This window comes from Thermobia domestica, chromosome 8, assembly GCF_964235325.1.
Source record: "Thermobia domestica chromosome 8, izTheDome1.hap1.1, whole genome shotgun sequence".
NCBI classification, from domain to species: Eukaryota; Metazoa; Arthropoda; class Insecta; order Zygentoma; family Lepismatidae; genus Thermobia; species Thermobia domestica.
Genome location: NC_137461.1, coordinates 16,561,551 through 16,586,451, shown reverse-complemented (window position 1 = coordinate 16,586,451; position 24,901 = coordinate 16,561,551). Strand labels below are relative to the sequence as shown.

The following is a 24,901-nucleotide window of genomic DNA, read 5'->3' as shown; positions in this document are numbered from 1 at the left end:
CTCATTTTATCTTCTTCTCAAAGGCACTCACAACATATATTCATAGAAATTTTACGGTGTAATTTACCTGTAGCCATTTTCGACCTAAACACATTGTAATTTCTTTTACTATACAATTTACAAGTTAGTTTTTAATTTTATATGTAGTATCTATTCCTCGTTACACTTTACCATTATTTATTATCATCAATACAGGCAGTCATCGAATTACAACTACCCGCACCCACGAGAGAGAATCACAAACCAAGGTTACATGGCCCATATTTCTGGAGTTTCTTCTGTTATAGAGGAATGAGGAGTGTGCGGTAATTTTAATACATGGAGTTGGCAAGTGTGCAGTTTCAATCAACCGTCACCTACGGTTGTAGATAAACACAAATGGCGACTCGTTTGGAAAACTCGTCTCGCGAGGAAATCCGCTTAGTTATTCGATTTCTGTGGGCGAAACATGTAACCGCGGCTGAAATTCACTGCCAGCTGGTAGAGGTTTACGCTTACAGAGAGACTGAAATGTTTCGTCAGCATGCCGCAGAATGCTGTCCAAAGTTTGTGGCTGGTAGAGAAAACGTCACCGACAAGTAGCGCAGTGGCCGACTCAACACGATATCAATAGATTCGCTGGGACATCATCGAACACCCTCCCTACAACCCAGATTTCGCTCCAAGCGACTTTTACCTGTTCCCGCACTTGAAGGAGCACCTACGAGGCCGTCGCTTCGCTTCAGACGAGGAGGTGAAACACTTTGTGACAACATGCCTAAGCACGTAAGGACAGGATTTTTACCAGGAGGGAATTTTCAAACTCATCCCACGGTGCGATAAGTAACTCAACTGATATGGAGACCATGTCGAAAAATAACCTAATGTATGTACTATCTGTTGGCTGTATTGATTGTATGAAATAATATATATATATACTCGTTTCACTGCAGGCTTTGTAACTTTACTTCCTGATCACCCCTCGTATAACTGTAAGTTACCACAGGTGGTTATCATTGTCAATGACCCATAATAAAAACAGAATTAATAATCAATATGTCTAATATAGAAACACTACTGTTACTAAGATTATATATATATATATATATATATATATAAACAATTTTGTATATGGAAATAAAATTACTATGTATAACTTCTGAGTTCGTAAGAGAAAGGACGTGAGTAAAAATCAGTCTTTTTCGCCTATGATAGTCATTAAGAAAAATATACAAGTATTCATCAAAGCCAGCATATCGCATGAATATGAAGTTGAGGCGTTAAACGTTACATTTCTATAAAATGCATATGAAAAATATTGTAAAGAGGTACAGAAAGAACTCTTCAAACAAAGTATGGTTGTTGATATTCTACCAATTTAGACGTTTCTTTGGAACTTGCAACAACAATTTTAGTACAAGACGATTCGTGAATCATAGTTCTTGTTTTCGTGAAGACTACAGTTAATAAGCTTAGCAACAAGCATTCGTTTAATGTGGTTCATGAAGCACCTTATACTAAAATTGTTGCTGCAAGTTCAAACAAGCGTCTAAAGTGGCAGAATATCAACAACCATGCTTCTTTCCCGGGGTTCTTTATGTGACTTTACTACAATAATTTTCATATGCATTTTACAGAGATGTAACGTTTAATGCTTGAGCTTCATATGAACACGCTCTACTGGCTTTTATGAACTTATATTTTTTATGACTATCATAGGCGAAAAAAAAGGTCCATCTTTACTGACCTTCTTTTGTACGAATTCTGATCAGTGATGCTAACCTGAAACGTTATAAAATCCCAATCTTGAAAAGCAGAAATTCCCATTTTGCTCTTGAATTTCCTACGCTATACTAATAACAAAATTCACTACAATTAGAAAACATGAGGAGTGAAATTAGTGTATATCAGTCATTTTTTTCAATATATGAGTGAATTATTCAAAAAATCACATCGTCCACCTTTATCCGACAGTTTATGAACAACGAAAGGAAATGAAATAGAAGTCTTTGAAAAAATGAAATCTTTAAGTTTTACGTCCCACAGTTATGCCAGTTAGGCTAAAGGAGACGGTGATGATGAGAGATGAGTGAAATGGTGGAATGGAGAAAGTGGGAGGAAACGGGAGAACCCCGAGAAAACCCACGAGCACGGTGTTTGTCCACCACAAAGTCCACACGGCGCGAGCTGGGATCGAACTAGGGACCCCAAGCACCGGTGGTGAACGCTCTACCACTGAGCCACCGAGCCCCCCAGAAGTCTTTGAGTTTTACGTCCCACGGTTATGTCGGCTAGGCTAAAGGAGACGGTGATGATGAGAAATTAAGAAAGTGGGAGAACCCCGAAGAAACCCACGCACACGTTGTTTATCCACCACAAAGTTCACTTGACGGGAGCAGGGTTTGAACCAAGGACCCCATCCACCAGAGATGAACAATTTACCACTGAGCCACCGCGGCTCCAGTTTATGAACAAGTATTTTCTTTAATTGAAAGAGAAAATTGAAAATGATGATGAAAATAGGCACATTTTGTTGTGAGTTTACTATTTCCATCACGTTTTGGTGCCATAATCTTCTAATGAACGTAATAAAACTAAATAAAATTCATTCTTCAGTCATTTCGTATGGAACGTTTTGGAAGTTGGACGTTTCTCGTTTTATTTTCTTCCGTTAATTGTGTTATTTCTTTCATTTCTCTCTTTTTCTAATAAAAGGGTGCAGTTAACGTTTCTTAGCTCTTGTTTGAAATTCACAAGTCACTGCATAAATCATTTTAACACTAACATATATTTTATAGGCCTAGTAAGAAAATTTTACGATTAGCATTAATTTCAAGTTTGTTAAAGACTCATTTGTCTACTTCTCGTCATAGACAATTTTGTTGACGTCAATGGAATAGAAATATGGAAAATCTCATAAATCCTGACAATTTTCACGAAAACTCCCTTTATGCCATTTTTGAAAGCGAAATGATTGAATTCTTTGAGTTTTACGTCCCACGTTTTTGCCGGTTAGGCTAAAGGAGACGATGATGATGAGTAGTGCATGAAATGGTGGAATGAATAAAGTAGTATGAAACGGGAGAACCACCAGAAAAACCTACGTACACGGTGTCTGTCCATCATAAAGTACACTTGGCGTGAGCTGGGATCGAACCAGGGACCCAGAGGTGAACGCTTTACTACTGAGCCACCGCGGTTATCCCATTTCCAGAAATCATTGTTAAAAAATCCTACAATATGGGATTTTCCCCACGGGTTAGCATCAATGATTCTGATTCAATGCAGTCGCAGCCTAAATCATCAGCCGACCATTGATTAAAATAGTATTTTATACTGTAGTATATAATAGGCTACCCCCTGGACTACATATGACCGTGTAATCATAACCGTAGTCAGTTGTAGATCAACGATTAACTGTATACACAATTATCGTTAAAATTAATAATAAAATAAATAAATAAATAACGTAAAAACATTATTATATACCAACCTGTATGGACACGCCTATGTCGAATCAAATTTGAAACATGATTGAATTGCTTTCCGCATGTTTCACAAATACATTTTTTAATTCCTAAATGAATATTGAGGTGAGTTCGTAAGTCACTTCGCTTGAAGAATCCTTTATTGCATATTTGACAGCGATGGTCTTTCTCGCCTTTGTGTATCCGACGCTCGTGATACATCAACTGCGACGCACGATCAAACCGTTTTTTACATATATTACAAACAAAAGGGCGGAAGTTGGAGTGAATTTTTTCATGCACACGCAACAAAGAATGCGACATGAACTCCTTATGACACGTCTGACAATCCCACTTCCGTTCCCCCGTGTGAGCATGAAGGTGGCCATAGTACTGCTGCGCTTTCGAGAATGCCACGCCACACAAATCACAAATATACAGTTTCGGTTCGTTGTCCTTCTCGTCGTCTTTCTTTCTATGTTTTCTACGCGTGAAATTCCGAGGCTTTCTTCGCGGAACTGGCGGCACTAACGCATCCAAAACTTCTAATTTCGCTTCAATATTTGCTTCATTAGCGATCACCTTGGTTTTCTCGGCACTATTATAGTTCTTGTCTAGCGTATTCGATTTGGATTTGGAGGGTGCCGAAAGAAAGGGAGCACCTTCGTCAGATCCAGCAGTTTGAAGGCCGCCATCACTATCACTAATTGCTACAAGAGAATTTATTAACGAGTCCGTTTTGTCTTTCGGATCAGAAACTCCAAAAGTAGCAGCGTCTGCGAGGAGTTTTGTAAAATCCGCCGCTGCCACTGTGCTGCCATCTTCACTCACATGCAAAATTATTTGTTGCTGTTGTTGCAAATCGTCTTTACTTAAGTCGTCCACTGAGTTCACAGGGTATGTTAAGTATAGCACTTCCCCATCTTCCGTTTGTATCGTACTACCAATGGCTGTTTTACTCAAATCAAAACTATTGTTATTTTCTGCATCTGTTGGCGGCTCCAGAAGTGTTATGGGAATCACATGAGATTCGCCCAACGAACCCGCAAAATCTTGGATAAATGTAATTACTTGATTGTTGGGAATATCGCTGTTGTCACTGCTCCCTAACGGAAGCTGATCATTGCTGGTTTCAGGTTGATTGGAGGGCGCATCGGACTGAACGTAGATTACCATCTGCTGTTGATTCACCGTCTCATTTTCGCCATCAAATTTGTCCGAGGCCCCTGTCTCACTCGTGTCATCTACGTTGTCAAGATTATCTTGATTCATTGTCTGTTATGTCATGCGTACATAACCTAGAAAAGCAAAAAAGAAATTTCACTGTGGTATTACTTACAGAGCACTAGAAATCGCTACAAAGAAATTACAGAAACACAAATCTCCAAGTATAGATTTAACTGGAGAAGAAAAATTGTGGAACAAGATACACAAATTTAATCAATATTACCCGCAACAAGGAGGAATTTCCACAAGAGTAGACAGAATCAATCACTGTTTCAATTCACAAGAAAGGTCACAAAAGTGGTTGTAATAATTATTGAGACATTTTTCGTCTGTCAACATCCTATAAAATCCTCTTAGACATTCTATTAGCAAGATTGACCCCATACGCAGATGAAATTATGGGAGATTATCTGTATGGATTTAAAAGAAATCAATCAACTATCGATCAGATATTTACCACTCGACAAATACTCGAAAAGAAGTGGGAATGCAAAACCTCGTCACATCAATTATTTATTGATTTTAGAAAGGCCGATGACTCGGTTACGAGGGAAACGTTGTATAACATTCTTACAGAATTTGGAATACCGAAAAAGCTAATTAGATTAATTAACATGTCTTTAAATTAATCCCAAGTTGAAGTCCGAGATCAAAATTCTCTACCACGAGCTTTCATGTCGAGAAAGGCCTGAAACAAGGAGATGCGTTGTCGCCATTACAATTCAACTTTGTTCTTGAAATGAAATGAATTTTTTTAAGTTTTACGTCCCACGATTATGCTGGTTAGGCTAAAGGAGACGCTGATGATGAGAAATGAATAAAATAGTGGAGTAAAGAAAGTAGGAGGAAACGGAAGAACCTCGAGAAAACCCACGCACACGGTGTTTATCCACCACGAAGTTCACTTGGCGCGAACTGGGAACTTCGTTCTTGAGTACGCTATAAAGGAAAATCCAAGACAGCAACCACAGCCTAGAACTAAAAAAAATGTCTTCCAGGTTATGGCATATGCTGATGTAAATCTAACAGGGGATGGTGGGAGGGCAACAGAAAGAAATGAAGAGGTTCTATCAAACGCTTGCAGGGACATGGTTTTAGAAGTAAATGCAGATAGAAATACATGCAAGTGTGCCGGGATTGTAAATTATGGATGCGTCAAAATATCAAATAGCACTTTCGATAAAATGGATACTTTCAGATATCTAGGATCAACATTAACAGACGAAAACCATATTCACGAAGAAATTAAACGTTGACTAAAAAGCAGGGAATTCGTGTTATTATTCAGTTCAAAATCTTTTGTCATCTTTGCGAATTCTGTTGAAGAATTTGAAGCTTAAAATATACAAAACGATAATCATGCCTGTTGTTCTGTATGGTTGCGAAATATGGTCGCTTTCTCTGGGGGAAGAACACAGAGTGAAAGTATTTGAGAGTAAGATCCTGAGACGAATATTCAGATGCAAGAGGAACCTGAATGGGGAATGGCTGAATCTTCATAACGAGGAAATACATAATTTATACTGTTTACCAAACATTGCTAAGGCAATCAAGTCTAGGAGACTCAGGTAGGCAGGTCATGTAGTATGTAGGCTTTATTTTTTTTTTTTTGTGTGTGTGTGTGTGTGTGTGTGTGTGTGTGTGTGTATTGAAACTGGCCATGTGGAGACATTTTACCCAGGAAGGATCACAGAAGAAGAACTTGTGAAACACAGAAATCTAGCAATAGACAATGCAAACCTTTCCAGAGAGAAACTCTTGATGTTAGGTAGTGATAAACCAAATACGAATAAAAAGGTATACAGAATGATAAATGAGGACACATGAAAATATTTAGGAAAAGGGTTTGCTTGATATAGGAACGTGTAATATACATAAAGTTCATAATGCGTTCCAAAAAGGACTCCAAGAATTTGGAATTGAAATGAGTGATTTTGTTATCGATGTGTACTTTTTTTTTTTAAGGCTTAGGGACGATTTCATTAAGATTGCCAGTAAGTTAGGACTGCCTAAACATAGATTTATCAAACACGTGAATTCAATGTGGCTTACACTTGAAAAATTATATGAAAGAGTTCTTGAATTCCTCAGTGCTCCGCAGGAGTATTTCCTCAACTTTCTTCCTCTAAAGAAATCAAACCTCATGGCTACTGGAAAACACAAATCAGTTTCTAACATTTTGAAAGATCCATCAACGAAAGCGCAGTTAAATTTTGTCATCTTAAGTGCAAAACTTTTCACGGATATCACAGAACTGCTTCAGAAGGAGGAGCCCCTTGTACATGTTATGTACTCTAAATTTCAAACTCTTACCAAGGTTTTGTTGTTACGATTTGTGAAGAAAGATGTTGTTACGTCTTTGACTGAACTTAATGAAAGAGCTGTGAGGAAAATCTGTTCCTCTTAAAGTGGCGTGTGGAGATGAAGCAAGATTAACATTCAGCAACTGGAAGGAGAAGGATGTGCTTAGTTTTAGGAAGAATGTAGTCTCACTACGTGGTACTATATAAATACATAGTAAAAACCGTTGAAGTTTCCCTAGAACTTAAATACTTGTCTTCATCCGGAAAATGTGAGTCATTTGAAGAGGGTCACGTATGTTACAAATTTGGCAATAGTTCTTCCTTTCAGCATTGACTTGGATTTACTGAGTGATGAGTGGCGGTTACTTCAACTTGAGAATTTCTCAGAAAGTCTTTGCAGTGGCCGAACAGGTGTTTACCAATCATGTGGTACCAAGACAAAATTTGTAACAAACCAATTGTACAAGAAAAAAAATTATTACTACTTAATGGTAATCTAGATGTTATGTATTAATTACATTAATTTTCTATTATTGAACATAATAAAAATATAGAAATTTGACCTTACCCCATCCAGATCTTAAGTTGAAATACAAAACCATGCAAAGTACGTAATTAATAATGAACATCTAAACACAAGTAATCCAATTTTGTTAACAGCTGACAAACTTAAGTAAAATAATTTTTAATCCTAACATATTAAAACATTACATATCTCAGATGTGATCCAGCCGGCCCTGTTTTGGTTGGAAAAAATTGTAAACTTCAATTTATGCCCAAGTTTGGGATGAAGGTTTAAAGTTACTTTTTAATAAGATTTTGGTCACTTTTCAACTATTCAGAAGAGACCAGACCACTATGAGCCCTGCAAAATTAAGATGGATCTCGCATAAATAGGAATACAAAATAGAAACTAGATCCAGTTGGCTAAGGACAGAAGTTAATGAAGAGCGTTTCTGAACGTGGCATTGAAACTCTGGGTTCCATTGGCTATAATATGCACATTTTATTTGCAGCAGTTAATCCCCTCTTTGCTTCTCAATATGATGTGGACTTTTAACAATAACATTTTAAGTATTCTACATATTATTAATATTAAAAAGTTGTGCTTTACACATATAAGTAGTAAATCCCATTTCCAAAAAAAGAATTCTTGTTCCACTAAATGGTATATCACAACCTCTAAGGCAGACTATAGAAACTCTATTCTAGATTTAAATTTTTCTTTTCTTTTTTTAAATTTTCTTTTCTTTTTCACGATTTTCTTATTTAATATAGTATTAAGTGAAACACGGCAGACAACTGGCGCACTTCCCCAGCTATAAACATTGTGGTCCAGCCTGTTTTGACTTTAACTCACAGGACAGGAAAAATTTATGGAGAAAGTCTAGCCCCAGGTCACCAACCTGTTTCTCTAGGGTTGCAAACATAACATCCGGAAACACTTTTTCTCTCGATTTAAGTCCAAAATAAGCTATATAACACTAAATCAAGGCGAAAAGTCTAACGAAAGGTCATCTATACTTTCCAGCAGAAGTGTTTTGTTGTCCCAAAACGGAAAAGGTGTCCTAGCTACTACGCTATTTATTCACTGAATTCGCATTTATGTCATACAGCGAGAGTGTGAGAAAAATTCGGTTTCATCTATTTATTATAGTATTCGCGCCGAGTCGTGAAGCTTGACCTAGATCTACCGATTTCACCACCCAATAGAACGCAAGGGTATGTTCCGGTCGTCAACACCCACCCATCAAATTTTGTCAGTGTCGTCCCTCGCACTACACTGAAGACATCTCCCGAGAGTACAGTGTTGTCGGATTGGCGCCAAGTTTCGTTTTGTTAATTTTTTCTTTGTTGCGTTATATTTTCGTTGTTACTATTCGTGTTATTGTTACCTTTATAGAATAACTGTTAGTGGTTATTGTTGTGCAGTGTTACTATTGATAATTTTTAAATACTGATTTACTATGTCTTCATAGTTCGGCAAACATTTCCCGAAGTGTGCGCTCGAGAAGCGGCTCCAGAAATTGTACCGAAGTTTTCTGATGTATCGAAGCTCAAGCAAAATATTTCTATGATTGGTTTAGAGCCCAAGCTTTACGACTTGGTGTGAGTACTATAGATATCTGGTTTCAACGGCTATAACTGAGTTTCCAACCACGATAGGAGTTACAATACTGTACAACCCATGTGGCTTGAAAGGCTACACGCCGCGGCAACTGTGACTGGACCTTATTTTCTTATTTTTTTCTTTAAACATTAGACTCAGCCTCGTTTTCAGAACCTGTATCTGAAAAATTAAAACTGGAACAGGTTTTCATTCTGGCCTTCTCTTTTTTCTTTCACTTTATTTTTTAATCCATTTAGGTTGGATAATAGGAAAGGGAACAAAGGGAAGAAAACGAAACCACAGAGAATACAAACATGAAACATATACGAAAAACGATTTTAAAATAAACTATACAAAACAAAATAACAAAATGTATACTTGTCGAGTGTTATTAAATTTCCTTATACTCTGTCGGGTCTTGACTCTACACTGACAATGTAAAATATCAAAATGATGGTAACCTATTTCTCCCTAAACCTACAAAGTTTTTGATTTTATACGATAATTTATGATTTATATATTTAACTTACATTTATTTATTTCGTTTTGTTTATTATTCTACTTACAGATTTCTGTAATTCCTGAATTTCCTTTATATTTCCACGCTTTCGACTCTCCCGTGGAGTCTTAGTCACGGAGGTTAAAAACACGAAGAAAAAGAGTAGAAACATCAAGGAATAAAAAAGGAACGGACTTACCAAGGGAAGAGCTGAGTTGTACAAAAGTAAGTCCGTTCCTTTTCATTCCTTGATGTTTCTATTCTTTTTCTTCGTTTTTAAACTCCGTGACCAAGACTCCAGAGGAGAGTCGAAAGCTTGGAACTATAAAAATTCAGGAATTACAGAAATCTGCAAGTAGAATGATAGAATTTCTGAGCATGGTTTCGCAATGTCTACCTTTATTTATTTATTTATTGGCTTATTTAACTGCTTTCTTCATCATAGTTCTTACTGTTATTGTTTTTATTTAATGTTCGCAGCTTTTTCGCGACGGCAAAAGATTTTGAACCGAGTAGTAACACGAATCCCCTGCTTTTAGTCGACATTTAATTTCTTCGTGAATATGGTTTTAGTTTGTTAATATTGATCCTAGATATTTGAAAGTATCCACTTTACTAAAAATATCGAAGAATACTTTTGATAAAGTCAATAATTTCTGATCAATATTAACAGACCAAAACCATATTCACGGAGAAATTAAATGTCGACTAAAAGCAGGGGATTCGTGTTATTATTCAGTTCAAAATCTCTCGTCGTCGCGAATTTTGTCGAGGAATTTGAAGCTTGATATATATAAAAGGATAATCATGTCTGTTGTTCTGTATGGTTGCGAAACATGGTCGCTTACTCTAAGAGAAGAACATAGACTGAAAGTATTTGAGAACAAGATCCTGAGACGAATATTTGGACCCAAGAGGAACGGGAATGGGGAATGGCTGAAACTTCATAACGAGGAACTACATAATTTATACCGTTTACCAAACATTGTTAAGGTAATCAAGTCTAGGAGACTCAGATTGGTAGGACATGTAGCCAGAATGGAAGAAAATAGGAACGCTTTCAAAATCTTAACTGGCAGACCAGCTGGATAACGACCATTAAGAAGGCCTAGGCGCAGAGATAGGAATACAAAGTAGAAACTGGATCCAATTACCTAAAGATAGAAGTCAGTGGAGAGCTTTTGTGAACGCGGCATTGAACCTCCGAGTTCCATAGGCCATAGAGCTAGTTAGTTAGTTTGCAGCTTTTTATTTACTTATTTATTTACTTGTTTCCCCATCTCTGGACAGGAAGCATACTAGATAGCGTACAGCAGAAATCTTCTATTCGCCAGGCAGTGTGGACTACATTAACAACTCCAATGATATGCACGGGGCAATAAGCTATATCGGTATTAAAGTTAAATTAAAGTATTAAGGGTTGCCTATAACCGCTACCAGGTTATAGAAGGATTTTTTGTGGACATTCTGTATATTTCGTAAAGACTGTGATTATTATTTTCGATTTATACTTTATTCTGCAACGCACATAAGTTCTTTCTTGGTGGGAATTGCTTCTTTCCCACACAATTGGACAAAGAAGTCTTTCATCGTTTTTTCATATATATATTTAAAACGTTGCTTTTGCTGAGAACATTTCAGTTAGTGACTAACCATTTCAGTGTTTCTCCCTGACTCATTATATACACCGTATATATTCTATAGTTATTGGGAACTGAATTAAGTGCTTTCGTTAATCGTTTATGGAAACATTACAATAGATTAGAGAAATACGGGCTGACCAGATGTCCCAGTAGCCAAAGTGGCACCAGCCTCACAGTTTTCGTAGTTCGTTATCTGTACTTTCTCACGCCAATGTTATCGCCGCGTCTAGTGCATTATAGGCAGTTGACTAAAATTAACATAAATTGTTTTCCATATTCTGTTTGTATGTGCATACAGGTGAGTTAACCGAGTGATTTTTGAAATGAACTGCCAACACTTTTCCGTTGACCATTGCAACCCGTAGCTTGAGCTTGGATGCTCGAGGAGTTTGATTCCAGGTCTGGAAGATGCAACCACGCATCTCGCGTTGAACTTCAAACATAAGTTGTGTTAAGGGGCATAAGCTATTTAGCCGGTGAAGGACGATTTCTTACGGCTAGCCCCAATCAGTGAAATCCCAGGTCCTCAGACCTTGTGCGTTTAAAATGTTACATACGCGCCCTCCAATATCTGTATTCCATTGTGGAGATCTTCTTTTGTGTGTTTGCTGAAGATTCACCTTTACGCTGCAGGACTGTTCAGCGTAACAACTGGATTCATCGTGGGACGATCCAGACAACTTTTCCCCAGTGCGAATCCCCCAAGTGTGTTAATGGTGTGAGCAAAGTATTTATAGTGATACCTGAATTATAATCATATATATAGAAAGGGCTATATTTCCCGTAAAGGGCAAAACGTAATTTCAGCGGCAAAATTTATTAGTGTCCAGTGTTGTGTTCATTTCTCTTCGTTATTTTTTTTTCAGAATAGTGTTCTAATAAATAAGTATAGTGTCAATTAATCCAGTGTGTTTTCGTTGTTTGTATGAGTGATGTTTGTGTGCGTTATGGTCTGGATGACCGTCTGATCGTCCGTGAGGTTTTCGAGACGAGACACCCGAACCTCTCGGCGCCTAATGCTCATCTCATTATTGAGACCGACGAGCTTTTTGGGAAACAGTTTGTAACCTTTCTTGGAGAGGTCTTCGTCGTCCTGTCCAGGTAAGTTAAAGTATCAGGAGTATACTTATTGGTAATACCACGAGCCGAGGACAGCGAACAGAACTACAGGCGGTTACAAATAAATAGCTGCCCGAACATGGACCCAGAACTTGAGATTGGTTACAACTAAATGACAGCCCGAACAGCGACTTTAACTTCGGTTGATTACAAATAAATGGAAGCCCGAACAGAGACCACGCACTCCTGTTGGTTACATGCCCACAAAACGAGACAGTTTTCGTGATGAGATAGAACTCTTCAAATAGAAACACTTTCCGAGAAGAAGACAGTACTTTAATTCTTATCTTGTTGGTGACCCTAAGGATATTTAGAAATCCTTCAAGATAGTGCCATCTACTTTTTATGTAATCGAGTTTTCATATGTACTAAGCTTCTTTTTTTTATTTTTTAAAGACGTAGATCACAGCAAAGGTCTCTGTGAGCCATATATTGAATACCCTTGGCATACAGGCTTATCGCACCAGTACCGTACAGTGAGGCGCAATCCAGGGTTTCATACGCGGTCTCGATTAACTTTACATCCTCCAGTTTAAACTCATGTACATTAAAAAGTAGGACTGTTTTTCGAAATACTTAAAGATAAACGACGTTGTTGTTTCTTTACAAACAAGACAAACTCGGTGTAATTATGCGGAAAACGCCCATTACAACGTACTAGGTGAACGCTACAATCTAGTATTACATTTAATCCGTGTCAGAGCAGCACTCAAAACGTGGGTCCGAAAGGCAACAGCTATGCGCAAGTAGAAATGTGCATAAAGTTGTTTGGGTTCACTCGAGCAGATGGTTCTACCAAATAGAAAATGTTTAGGCCTAGAGCAAATATGATGTAACATTCTTCGTGAACGAATGAGAATGAGAATATAAGTAATGACAGTTAGTGCAGAGCATATTGAAATACATTTTGAGTGATAGTATGCTCTTTGAGTATCTTCGTTCATGCCTATACCCTCCGTCGCTGACGCGCCTGCTTCCTATGAACGCACACCCTCGCTATCGCTTAGGCACCCTTGCTACGCTTTTGTCCTGACGGTTTAATAGCATTCGTGGTTTTTAGTGGCCACCTAGCACAATTTGGTTCATGTTTTATGCATTGTAGTCTTCATGCCACACGTCCACATTGCATTTATAGTAAGCCCCCCTAGTCTGCAAGTACTAATGGAGCTCCTCATTTAAATGTAAGAAATGTGTCAAAATTTGGAAGAACCGTCTGCTCAAGTAATGATGTTAGTTTTAACATTTTTAATACGGCTGTTTGTTCCCAAGATTGAAGATACTGTCATTGTTCGTACCTGTGTAACGATACCAACTAGTGGGAAATGCACAGTTAACATCGCGGCCCACTCGTTCACCAGTACAGAAATAATTGGGTGAATCAGGTGGAAGTTCCCATCCGATAATAACATGCTCCTTAATAATGAACTAAAATTACTGCAGAATAATAATTTCTATATACATATGTATAATACGAGGTGCAAGGCAATTATTAAACCCCGTCCCCTCCCTTGTGAATGCCATTTAATTCATACATTGGTTTTTTCACCTTATTTACAGTCAGCACAGCTCAAAATTTAGAAAATCTCCAGTTAAAAAATTAGAAATTACAGTAGGGAAAGTTCTGGAGGAAAAAAAAAAAAGAGTATCAACTAAGGGGGCTTCACTATGCGATCTATCAATACTCCTACGCGAAGAAACTTACATGAAACCCTAATGCCACAAAAATTAAAGGTCTCCTTGTTTTGATTCCTGACGAAAACTAGGATTAACGAATGAAAACGTACTTTTAATTTGATCATAACAACCCGATAAGTCAGTAGTATTTAATGAATGCGAGCAATTCAACTTAATTCTGAGAAGTAATACATTCCTTAAAAATTCCTTTAACATTAATCACTGGATACTGAATTTTGAAATTTGGTCACCCTTGCACTAATAGACCGAGTTCTTAACAATGTATTACTTGGTATTAATGTGATCAAAGAACATTATGCACTTCAGATTTCTCAATACTTTTTCTGACAGTATTACATATAATCCCGATTTGTTTTCATTATTATACTTGCACTTGATTTAAGGGTCTAGTACATTTAGGAAACAATAATTATTTAAAATGTTGTATCATCTACGGATATTTATGGCCCCATTTCAACCAAAAGTAACAGATGTGGAAATTCTTATATACTTTATTACTACACTTGTTTTTAGAAGGCAGATCCTTCTGCAACTCCCACCCAGCCCTTTCTTGCGCTAGTCTATGAAGAGAGTCTATGCTGCAAGAACGAATCTCTAGCCAACTGAAAAGGAAATATGTCCCTTAGAAAGCTCATTACCTGTGGTTTTATGCGAAATCTTTTTAAAATCATTCACGTATTAAGCATAAAAAGGTTACCTGAATTTCTAAGATGCGAAGATAAGACCATTTTTGCTAAACGTCCTATCATTATCCGCCATTTGCTTTAACACAACAAGGAAAAACGCATCCGTTTCACTGCCAATGTAAGCGCATACTCAAAAGTTGATAAAGTTCACGAACAGGATTTTAATTAATACTTTAGTAATAGGACTTAATTGATAATTTGTTTACGGTTTTGGAATATTGTAGAGCCAGAAACTGTATTTAACGCCTATAAAAAAATAACTTAAAGGAGTCGTTCCTTACATTGTAATAGTAGGAATATGTGGTGGGTATAGCCGAATTTGAAAGTAAATATCATTCCCCCTGTAGAACTCTTCATATTTGTCGTATAGTAAATTCGGACCTATATAAAAATTAGTGTGATGAAATTTAGATAAAAATAAGCCATTTATGTGATTTATTATTTCACGTACTATTCGTAGATAATGGATATTTGTGTACGGATGACTAGCAATGGACATGCTAGATAAGATTTTGTCACCCTACGGTTCTATCTGCAAATTCACACATAATATATATATTCTTTGTGCTGAAATTTCCATAATACATAAGCAGTGTCGCATTTAGGAGCTTGGTGCTCCAAGTCTCTTTTGCTGTTAGCACTCCCAATAATTACATGGTTCACTAGTTCTTCATACTTAACTTAAAAATAAAATGTATATAACTAAATTATGCTTAATTACTGAATTAACAATTTATTACAGTTTGTGATTCTAAGTTACCGGTAATGTACATGAGGGTTTCTTATTTTCGTAGTCCTATTTATTACTGCATAGATTCAAAGTGCGCAGCGCTTCTATCAAATGTAAAAGTCCGTTATTTGTTCTTGATTTTTAAAACTTTTTCGCATGAAAAATAATTAAAATATTATTTAATTTTTAAATTTTGCGCCCTTCAAAAGTGTTGCGCTCTAGGCACAGGCCTAGTTGGCCTAATAGGAAATGCGGGAATGTACATAAAAGATTCAACCTAACTGAATTGACATTGTAATATGTATATTATCCAACAGAACTATGCAAATTTTAGCAAAACTGTATATATGAATTGTATAAAACTATATAACAAATTACCAACAAAGTATAAGGACATTAACGAAAAACGGATATTCAGAAATACTCTGTTAGAATTATTGTTAGAAAAAAGCTATTACTCTGTGGAAACTTATCTTACTGATAATATATAGAGAATGTAAACCATATCTGACAACTGTAATGCTTAATTGAGGATTATCCTCATTTGTAAGCTATGAACAGGCAAATAAATATGAATATGAATATGAATATATTAAAGCAAAGAGTGGTGCACGGTGTGGTTCACATACATTAAGTTAAGTGGCTCAGTGGTAGAGCGCTTGCCTCTGTGCGTGAGGTCCCTGACTAAGTAAGTTTGCGGTGGACAACATTGTGTCTGTGGGTTTTCTCGGGGTATTTACATTTTCTCATTAAACTAATTCTTCCATCATCATTCATTTAATTTAACCACTGTCTCCCTTAGCGTAAAAGGCATAAACATTGGGCGTTAAACAGAAAGATGTCGTTTCATTAAGGCAAATGCATTAACTACAGCAGACTACTTACGTTACAAATACACTTCCATGCTAAATCTAATTTACCTTCCAACTCTTCAAACTATTTCAATGAAGGCTCCATACGTGCATTGGAAGAATAAATTTGGTCACACTGCTTACTATGACCAGAAGTTCTTTCAGTTGTAGCTTAAAGAAATTAAAACAAGTGAAGTGCGTAATCTACATCGAACAGATGATTGACGAGTCGCGTTCTCGCGTTTGAGTGAGTGTTCTTGAAAATTATTGGTTATTTATTTGTTTTAACGTACTGACAGTGCAAATTATTACTATCTAGCCAATTCGATGGTTCAATTTTATATATGCAAATGTATATATAATTCCAGTATTTTTATTAGTCGAGTGGGTGTACATATAAATTATTACAGTAAGGAACATTTTCTACAGAATTACAAGCAGGTATCCAATATACTTTCTTTAATACTATAGTGTTATTGCAACCACAAAGAAAACAGCTAGGAGCCTATGTTTAGCAGAGGGGGCCCAGCAACTTTTTTCTTTAAAAAAAAGTTACAATTTCGGTGATTTCACTTTAGGTTAGGTTAGGCTAAGGTTGTTTGTTAGGAGTCCAGCATAATTTTCGAAAAAAAAAAAAAAAAAGAATTTCGCGTATTTCTACTAATATTAGGTTAGTTAAGGTTAATTTAGGTTAGGTTACATTTAATTACGTTAGGTCTAAGTACTTGCATTATCCATTTCTCTTGTAAATGTTGTAGTTTTTATGTGCTTCTGGACCCCTTCTGCTAAACATAACCCGAGCTAGGATTTATAGTTCTATTCCATGTGCCACAAACGTTCAAGTTAAACTCCATTTTGTAATTTTGTTACAGTTTAAGGTACTGATAAAGAATAGTCCGTCACCAATAACGTACAGGTCATGTTTAGCAACACCCCTCAAAATAATTGTTGAAAAATTAGCCTAAACTGCTGCAGATGGCGGTCCCGGATAAGACCCACTTGAACCTGTTTTCAGCTTTGTATTACTACTTCTCTGTTGTGTTTTTCCATATACCTTACCAACAATTACCCCTGTTCATTTTAGACCTTCACTATTCACAAAGGCATGGTTGGTAAATTTCAGTCGTATCCCCTAGTCTGTAACACAGTTAAATTCTCCGGAAATTATAAGGTCTTGGCCTATTGTCCTAAATCTTCGTTTCCCCATTATGAAAACCAAACAAATAGGAGATTAACTAGAAATTAGAATAGGTTAGTTAAGGATAAAGGTGTTGCTCCAATCGCTTATCAAGCTTCTGTGTATAATTCAAGACAGTAAGATTTATAGGTAAAAAGCAGCCTTCATCCGCTTTATAATAGGGGCCAAACAGCAAAATCTCTAAGGGAATGCCGGCTTGAATTCCTGATCCATCCAAAAAATCAAGGAATTGAACCCACTCTTGAATTCGTCTATCTCAATCAGCGGAAAATCATCAAAACCTAGTTCCCTGGCCTCCACTAGGAAGTCCAAAGGATAAAACAAGAGACAATCTCATTAAACTAATGTAAAAAATAGCCATTACTTAAGCCATTGGAACAAAGCTAGTACAAATCTTCCTTCTAAACCTAAATTTGAGTCGACTTATTCTATTGGGAATTAGAGCCGTAAACGGACTCTGAAAATTCGCCATTAAAACTCCAGTGTTAACTTCAGAGAGGTTCACTAGAGGCCACTTGGAGAACCTATGGTAACTGTCCGATAGCCGAGCATCAACCTAAAATCAGATCTAACAAATCCAGTCATTCGCTTATATAGGCACCAGAGACCTCACCATTTTTTTTTTTTTTTTAAGGGAACTTAAAAGTCGATTTTAAAAAAATGGAAGCTCTCTTCAACAAGAATTCTAGAGAAATAAAAGCAAAGTAAACGGGGAGAACTATTCCTCACAAGATCTCTCAGTGCCGGTTGAATATTTTTTTATTATTATTATTATTATTATTATTATTATTATTATTATTATTTAGAAACTAAAATTCGTCAAGCTGAAAGTTAAAATAGTTTACACAAATTTCAAATTCGATTATTTACCAGGAATTCAGAGTTTCTAATTAGTTTCATGAAAATACACATCTCACATTCGATTGTTTACCAGGAATTCAGAAAATTACGAATTGCACTTTTTATTACACGCTCCAGTGTGTCCTTAGGCAAACTGAAGATTAAGATTGTCTTAGAAGTGTTTTACGACAAATAGTGTTGTTGTATCTTTATAGGAAAGAGATACACGGTGTAATTGTGCAAGAAAAAGAAAAGCTGTGCTTGTCGGTCACTACTGCTACTGCATCAAACCCACGTCGGGGCAGGGTGAAGTAGGAGGGCTATACGGGGGAGCGCCCGTAGATAGTAGATGGTGATGAGTATGCGCATAGAAGAAGATTTCTTTGTTTCAACATGTACTAATACGACTGCTTGTTCTCATGATTGAAAGTATTGTTATTGTTCATGTCTACTAAAGGATACCATCTGAAGCGGACCGTGTAAAGTTTATCCATATTTAAAATTTCCTGTGGTAATTATTTGGATCAAAATATCCAATATATTTCAGGCAAAAATTTTCTTTTAGGTAGAGAAAAAAAAACAGGCTTTTTGGTAAAAAACTCGGTTTTTCTGCTTCGCTTTTTTGCTTGTGAAATTTTGGACTTTTTCAAACTTCTGCTTTAAATTGATAAAGTAGACTTTGTTTCACTTCTCTATAACACAAAAACTCATTTAGTTAGTGGTTGATGCAGATAATAACATAAAATCTCCAAAATAAACCATGAAATTCGAATACGAATTCCAAAGGATTAATCAATGTATATAATAAGAATTTTTTAACCTCTTATATGTAAAAGAAGGGTTTTGCAAAAACCATGGTTATTTTTTTTTAAAAAAACGGGTTTTTTGGTTTAAATAATTTGCTCTATGTATTGACAGAAGTAAGTTTGTTTCGCCTTGGTATTATTATGCAAGAACGGGGTTATGCTGGAAGGGGTCACATAAGCTTAAAGAAGTCCGGTCAGTAAATTTCTTAAATTGGAAAACTCCCACCTTAGCCATCGGGAAAATTCCGTCATTACTTTAAATGTAAAACAATGACGGAAAAATCCTGTTGTTGCTTTGCATGTAAAATTTTAAGGTCAACGTATCATAAACAGCACGCTGAGGTATTAAATTAATGAGGTATTAAATTACAAATTGAGGTATTAAATTACAAATTTAGTATGTAGATATCATTGAAAGTCCCATTCAAACTGATGTTAGAAGCTACGTAGGTAGTCGATGAATTTTGCCAATTTCTATCAATATATTTAAGCAACGTTGGCTTCTTTAGAAAACAACAGGCATTCAGGCAAGCAGAAATATACAATTTGGTTTCGTTCCGTATAATTAGGCTTAACATCCTTACGTAATACGAAGGTTATCAAGAAGACGACTTTCGCTTAAAGTGACATCCGAACTGCTACTTGGTTTACACATAAAAGAAGGGTTGTGGTTCTACCGAGAACTGAACATGGGACACCTTGATTAAAAGGTGAAAAGGAGATAAAACTAATGCAGATAATTTGATATGTGAAAACGTCACCATGAAGTTCACACGATTCGCATTTTTCGTTCTTTTTATTTTTTTGGTTTAAAGCAGTTCTTCTTCTTCTTTTTTTAACAGCTGGTTTAAACCGTCCAACCCTGAAAGTAAGAACTTCTTTAACAAAAAATACATAAATAACTAGCAAAATTGTATGAAGTATTTTTACCTCAAAATATTCCACACTTTTTTGAAACAAAATAAAATTAAAATAAAACAAGAAAAATACTTACATTTATATGATACACTTAAAGGTTGCACATCTAGAGCCTTGTTTTAGGTGCTTCTGTATATTTTTAAAATTTTATAGTTAAGTTTTATATAACCAACATCACGGTTTACCCTGTCTTCAAGGTTTCTAAATTTTTAACAAGAGGAATTCAACATATCGTTACGGAGCTCTCCCCTTCCTCCCCTAAAAAAAGAAAAAAAACTACGAAACATATTTAAGTTAAGCCAAACATAACTGTACAACAAATATGACTGAGTGGTTAGCGTTCGCGCTTCTATCGATAAGTCCGGGATTCAATCCAGCATTCGACCATTCTGACAAAAAAATTTCTTCATTCCATCTGTGAATGTAAAAACTGCGTGTACTGTAAGTCTTGGCCGACTTCTTTTCTTATTTTTTTTTTTTTTAAATTGTTGTTATTACTAATTACAAGCAGTGACGGATTGGCGAAGGGGGTTAGGATGGGGATGTCTTTCAGATTGAAGACTGTACCCCGAAATTACGGAATGTCTAAAACAAACGAAATATTAGTTATGCCTTTACTCATAAACTTTAAGCTCCCCTCAAATAAAATTTAGGAATTTTTAGGAAAACTAAACATTAGTAAGAAAAACCCCACCCAAAATTCTTTTCTAAATCCGCCTCTGATTCCCAGTATAAAATGATCTTCAAGGTTGTATCCGAAAGATTATCGCTGATTATATAAACGAAACGGAATATTAGTTTGCCTGTACTCATAAACTTCAAGCTCCTCCCAAATAAAAATTACGGATTTTTAGAAAAACTAAACAATCAGAGAAACCCCTCCCAAAGTACCTTTCTAAATCCTCTACTCATTATTTGTATAAAATGGTATTCAAGGTTGTACCCGGAAAATTATTGCGAAATCATTGCACAGCTACAGTATAACAGAAATGTGGAAGTACGCTTTGACGTATATATAGAAAAATGTAACTTTTGCGCAAGAAGCTAAAGTACTAAGCTCTTAGAAATGAAACACGGATGACAAATTGAAATGATCCAGAGAAGAAAAAAATGATGATAACTCAAAAGTTAAAATAAAGTTAAATAGCCTCTAAAATTGCTCTCAAATACTACATTCTTTATGTTTGTTTTAATTCATAAAACATGTGCTCCATCCATCTTGATGGTGAATTCCGGAGCGAAATATGGCATGTAGGTCATGAAAATCTTATCTAACTATAGAGTATACTATAAGAAAGCTATTTAAATAGAAAGATCATGAAAATGAAAAAAGCCAAAATTCCCAAAATTGTCGTCCCCCCCAAAAAAAAGCTGGATTTTTATGTAAAAAAAATCATCGATTCAAAAAAGCCGGCTTTTTTGCATCTCTACTTGTAGGCCTTATGTCTGGAGAATTACATATAGTGTAGCCAAATCCAAACTATCACTTAACTCAGTATGATGTGCTTATTCCGTAAAAAATATGAAAACTTGATATAGGAGCGTTCAAAATTTTGTGGCTTCTGATCCAAAAATGCATTAAAAGATCCAATATATTTCAACCAAGAATTTTCTTTTACGCCGTATGTCTGGAGAACTACATATAGTGTGACCAAACCCAAACTATCACTTAACTCAGTATTATGTGCTTATTCCGTAAAAAATACGCAAACTTGATTTAGGAGCCGTTCAAAAAATTTGTGGCACCTGATCCAGAAACTAATTATTGACCAAACTCGCAATCCTTTAATCCATTTTTTTTGATCATTCCTAAAATTTTTGTTAAAATTATTATAATGTGTGATAATTGACCACCAGAGTTCATTGAATTCCAGTGGAAAGTGGTGCGGGCTCTTCAACCTGATCTTGCTATAGAAGTGTTCATTATTCTGTCGCGTTCTTTCTTTTATATACAGTACAGTGAAACCTGTCAACTTGGCCACCTCTCAAAGTTGGCCACCTGCTTATCTTGGCCTAGTTCGTCTTGAACCTGCATTTTCCCATAAAACATTCGTTACTTACTACTCTATAAGTTGGCCACCTGTCTACCTCGGAAGTTGGGCACATTGAAGCAATGTTTATCCTATGATGATAATGATAAATTTACGTGCGTATCTTGGCCAAGCAAAATACCGTTTTGTTATTTAAAAACTTAACTCTTTCGTATTCCCATATGAGAGGCAGATGTTCTGTACTTGTGACTGGAGAAAACAAGCAAGGATTCGCGCGATTTGCTCTTGGATATCAATGGCCAGAAGACTACCTTGATAAAGGGGTAGGTGAAGGAAGATGTGAATAAGAAAAAGCACGTACAGGAATTCAGGAAATGGTTGTACGTATTTGTTTACCCTGTCTGTTTTGGTAAAACCAGTAGCTATATCAGCTCCTCTCATCAGTGGAGGGCTTTAGTAATGCCGGAAATTTCTCAAGGTTAAAACTAACCATCTCAATTGTCAACTATTGGCACCTGTCGGCTTGTCAAAAGATAGCGGAGTTTTTGAGATATGAATTCCCTCAAGATTTTCTCAAAACATCTTTTGCTCCGAGGGAAACACTTCTAGCTCATTAACAAGAGGTAGTTAACTACAATATTAGAATATGCATATCTGCCAAAAAGAATAAAAAAAATACGTCCAGAATGAACCTCCATTCAGTAACAACTGAAAAGAAGCCATATAAATTGCATATGAATTTCTCAATTTATAACTTAGCTTTTCTTGTTTTCAATCTGAATAACTCAGTGTGCTATAATATCAATTTCAATAAACTGCGTACACACGCTTCTATTTCATGGTTGTTTGTGTTATTGTGTTTTCAATCCGAATAATGCAATGTACCAGACTAGTTTTCAGGAAGAGAAAAGTATGCACATATATTAAACATACTATAGTAATATTTTCTAGTACTGTATATTTTTATGATTATTCTATATGCATTATTTATAAGTAGCTGTCGTGCCACTGCTTATTAAAATTTTACAATCAAGTAATACTAGAAATCCTATTCAAAAAATACACCAATCATACTTGTTTTCTGTAAGTTGGCCCACCTGTCTAAGTTGGCCACTTTTCGATGGAACCGATGGTGGCCAACATAGACAGGTTTCACTGTATATACCTGCCCAACGTCATTGAAGCAAGTATTACGTAAATTTTAGGGCAAAGGAGTCTTAATACAACACAAGAATACAACTTCTTTTACCAGACTTCCACCAAAACCGTTTCAACCGAAGACCTCTTCCTGTTAGGTTTTCAATTCAAACAATAATAAATTAATAAGGCATAAACACAAACATTAAAAATTACAGAATGAAGAGAGTAAGTAACAGAGAGAGAGAGAGAGTATATATTTATATAAAATTTAACAACACCTTTTCTCCAGCGGAGCGGGCAGGTGCAGCTACTGTCAGTTGTGACTCCAGTGAATTACAAATCAGTGAGTATAAATTGTGATGAGAAGTTTGTCACGTCTTGAGAGTGACCAAAATCTTTTATTTACAGATTTTGAAAGGCAAGGGCTGCGATGATCCGGAGGAACTTATTGCAGATGTAAGTTTTGAGTATATTTATTTGACTATATATTTTAATACTTGTGCGGAGCAGTATTACTTATCTATTTGTGAGAGAATTAAGAAAGTGCTGAGTGTGCTATGCGCGGAAACTCATATAAAAACTGAGTCTATTTTACTTTGTAACTAAGAGAAAGAAATTTTGTTACTGACTGTAAGATTGCCTGCAAATCGTGATATCCATTCTTCATAGAGTGGAATTTGTTTTCGAGAATAAACAAATTAGAAATCCACCAGAAATTACAAATAAATTTAATAATTATTTTATAACTTCTCCCAGGTTGTTCTTGGTACTCCATCCTTTCCTGTTGGTATAAGCTCATTAAATATATCTTCTCATCCGAAATGTTATTTATTAGCCCAGTAACTATTGAGGAAATATTAGCAGTCATAAGAAACAGGTCAATAACTACTCTGCTGGTCTTTACGAAGTACCAACCACTACTATAAAGAAATCTGTTTCAATAATTGTTCCCCACTTGACTCATATAATATATTTCTCACTCGACTCAGGCTTTTTCGCACATCGTTTAAAAGTGAGGAAAGTGATTGCTTTGCTGAAAAAAAATTATCTTCTATCTCGTGTTTTGTCATTTTTTTCAAGACTATAATGTCAAGTAGACTAAGGAAATACTTACTTGTCAGTAGTTTAGTATCACTGTCACAACAGGGTTTTTAAAAAAAAAAATCTAACGATCTTGCAATTTTTTGTGTCCTTAGTACGGTCATGCACACGATAAATAACAAGAATGGACCGTTGGACTCTTTATTGATCGTACTAAGGCATTTAACGCCATTAACTATGATCTCGTGCTTAGAAAATTATGTTCTTATGGTAACTATAAGAGGAACTGCTAATAAATCGATTGAATCTTACTTGAAAAATAGATATCAAGTTGTTAAAATTAAGAAAGAAATTAATGGGAAAATTCGAAATTTTATTTCATCTAAAGGTAAAAATCCTAACTGGTGTACCACAGGGATTAATGCTTAGTCCACTACTTTATATATATATATATAAATGGTTTAATATAAGCTATACTATTTAAGACTATACCTATACTATTATACCATACTATTATGTGTTTTATTTACTGATGTCAAAACATTATTACTTCAGGAAAATCACAAGAAGATACTTTAATTAATTAATTGGTTGAATACTAACAGACCTGTTCTAAATAATGGTAAAAAATACTTTGCTAAATTTTTATTCTCCTTTT

General features: G+C 35.8%; 2 protein-coding genes across 4 annotated transcripts in view; one reads left to right on the top strand and one right to left on the bottom strand.

Moving 5' to 3' along the window:
* The window catches only part of LOC145692716 (uncharacterized), a 53,217-nt gene extending 36,707 nt beyond the window's left edge, over nucleotides 1-16,510 (bottom strand). Inside the window, exons 1-2 of one of the 3 annotated variants that reach the window (XM_081768132.1) lie at nucleotides 16,379-16,510; nucleotides 3,473-4,744 (exon numbers count right to left, since the gene is read on the bottom strand). In XM_081768132.1, the coding sequence (XP_081624258.1) occupies nucleotides 3,473-4,718 (1,246 nt within the window). In that variant the 5' untranslated portion in view covers nucleotides 4,719-4,744; nucleotides 16,379-16,510. Of the gene's footprint in view, nucleotides 1-3,472; nucleotides 4,745-14,049; nucleotides 14,188-14,739; nucleotides 15,005-16,378 lie in introns of those variants that run through there. The other 2 variants (XM_081768131.1, XM_081768133.1) reach the window with 2 other exon arrangements.
* LOC145692718 (2-oxoglutarate and iron-dependent oxygenase domain-containing protein 2-like) overlaps nucleotides 16,507-24,901 on the top strand; it is a 31,014-nt gene continuing 22,619 nt past the window's right edge. Inside the window, exons 1-2 of the mRNA XM_081768134.1 lie at nucleotides 16,507-16,750; nucleotides 23,611-23,658. Of these exons, the coding sequence (XP_081624260.1) occupies nucleotides 16,637-16,750; nucleotides 23,611-23,658 (162 nt within the window). The 5' untranslated portion in view covers nucleotides 16,507-16,636. The remainder of the gene's footprint in view (nucleotides 16,751-23,610; nucleotides 23,659-24,901) is intronic.